At 27.1% G+C, this 1,161-nt stretch overlaps 1 protein-coding gene across 1 annotated transcript; it reads left to right on the top strand.

The window, feature by feature from the left end:
* Positions 1-38: 38 nt before the first annotated feature.
* On the top strand, positions 39-1,161 carry EDI_004250 (uncharacterized protein; the record flags this gene model as incomplete). The annotated part of the gene is made up of 1 exon (XM_001734762.1): positions 39-1,161. A coding segment is annotated over one exon (1,123 nt), but the record flags the coding sequence as incomplete, so codon positions are not given.

The following is a 1,161-nucleotide window of genomic DNA, read 5'->3' as shown; positions in this document are numbered from 1 at the left end:
AAACAATATATGAAGAAAAACTTAAAAATTACCAAGAGATGTTAAGGCATTCTACTCAAAATGAGGCTAAATTAAAACAACACGTTAGCCAAGCTCAAGAAATTATTAAAGAACTTAAAGAAGGATATGACAAAAATTCAAAAAGTTTCAATGAAATTACTGAGGCATATCAAAATGAACAAATTGCACATAATAAAACATTACAAGAACTAAATGAATTAAGGCTAGCACAAAAAAGTATGTGCAGTAATATGACGATGTGTGCAGCAGTAGAAATTGTAATAAAAAATGGTAAAGTTACTGGTCTTAATATGAAAGAAAGTTTAGATGCCACAAGAGATGATGCAATGATGCAATTAAATTTAATGACTCGTAAAGTGGATGAATTAAGAAGAGAACTGACCGCAACAAAAGTAGAAACAACTAAAAGGAATGAAGAAGTTGAAAAAGAAAGAAAAAACTCACAAGAACTTATGCGAAAAATTGAATTAATGAAGACTGAAAGTATTAATTTACAAAATGATATTAAGTTAAAAGATAATGAAATTGAAGAACTTAAGAAAAAGATAGAGGAAGAAAATTCTCATCAAAAAAAAACTACATCAAGTAAAGAACAAAAAATACAATTTATGCTAAAAAAAAAATATCAAAATCTTAGAAATGATAGAAAATCAGATAGACGACAATTCATTTCTAGTATAAATAGTGATAATGTAGAAACAGGTGATAATGCGTTACAAAATAATACAGAAGAAATTGATAATCCACTTGCCCCTAAACAAATTCAAAAACCAAATAGAAGTTCTTTTACTCCAATAATTGAAAAAAGTAATTCATTAGCAAATATTCTAAATGATACAAATAGTGGGTTATTTTCTAAATCAAGTAGTTCCTGTTTTAACCCATTAAATGCTTTAAGTAGTAATACCTCTTCTATAACTAGTTCTTCAACACAAAGCACTCCATGTAATTTATTATTACCTCAAACAGATAGTAAGTCAAAAATACTTAGAAGAAAGAAGTCTTCATCAAAATTACTAAGTAGTAATTTAGATTCAATGATTAGTGATGTAATATTAAATGATAGGAATATAAGTGATATAGGGATAATAGAAGATGGGATTGTAATTGTCTATACTACAAAAGAAGGGAGTCGAGAAG

This window comes from Entamoeba dispar, genomic scaffold, assembly GCF_000209125.1.
Source record: "Entamoeba dispar SAW760 scf_1105229458595 genomic scaffold, whole genome shotgun sequence".
NCBI lineage: Eukaryota > Evosea > Mastigamoebida > Endamoebidae > Entamoeba > Entamoeba dispar.
The sequence above is the reverse complement of the archived record's forward strand: the minus strand, read 5'-3'. Positions and strand labels throughout refer to the sequence as shown.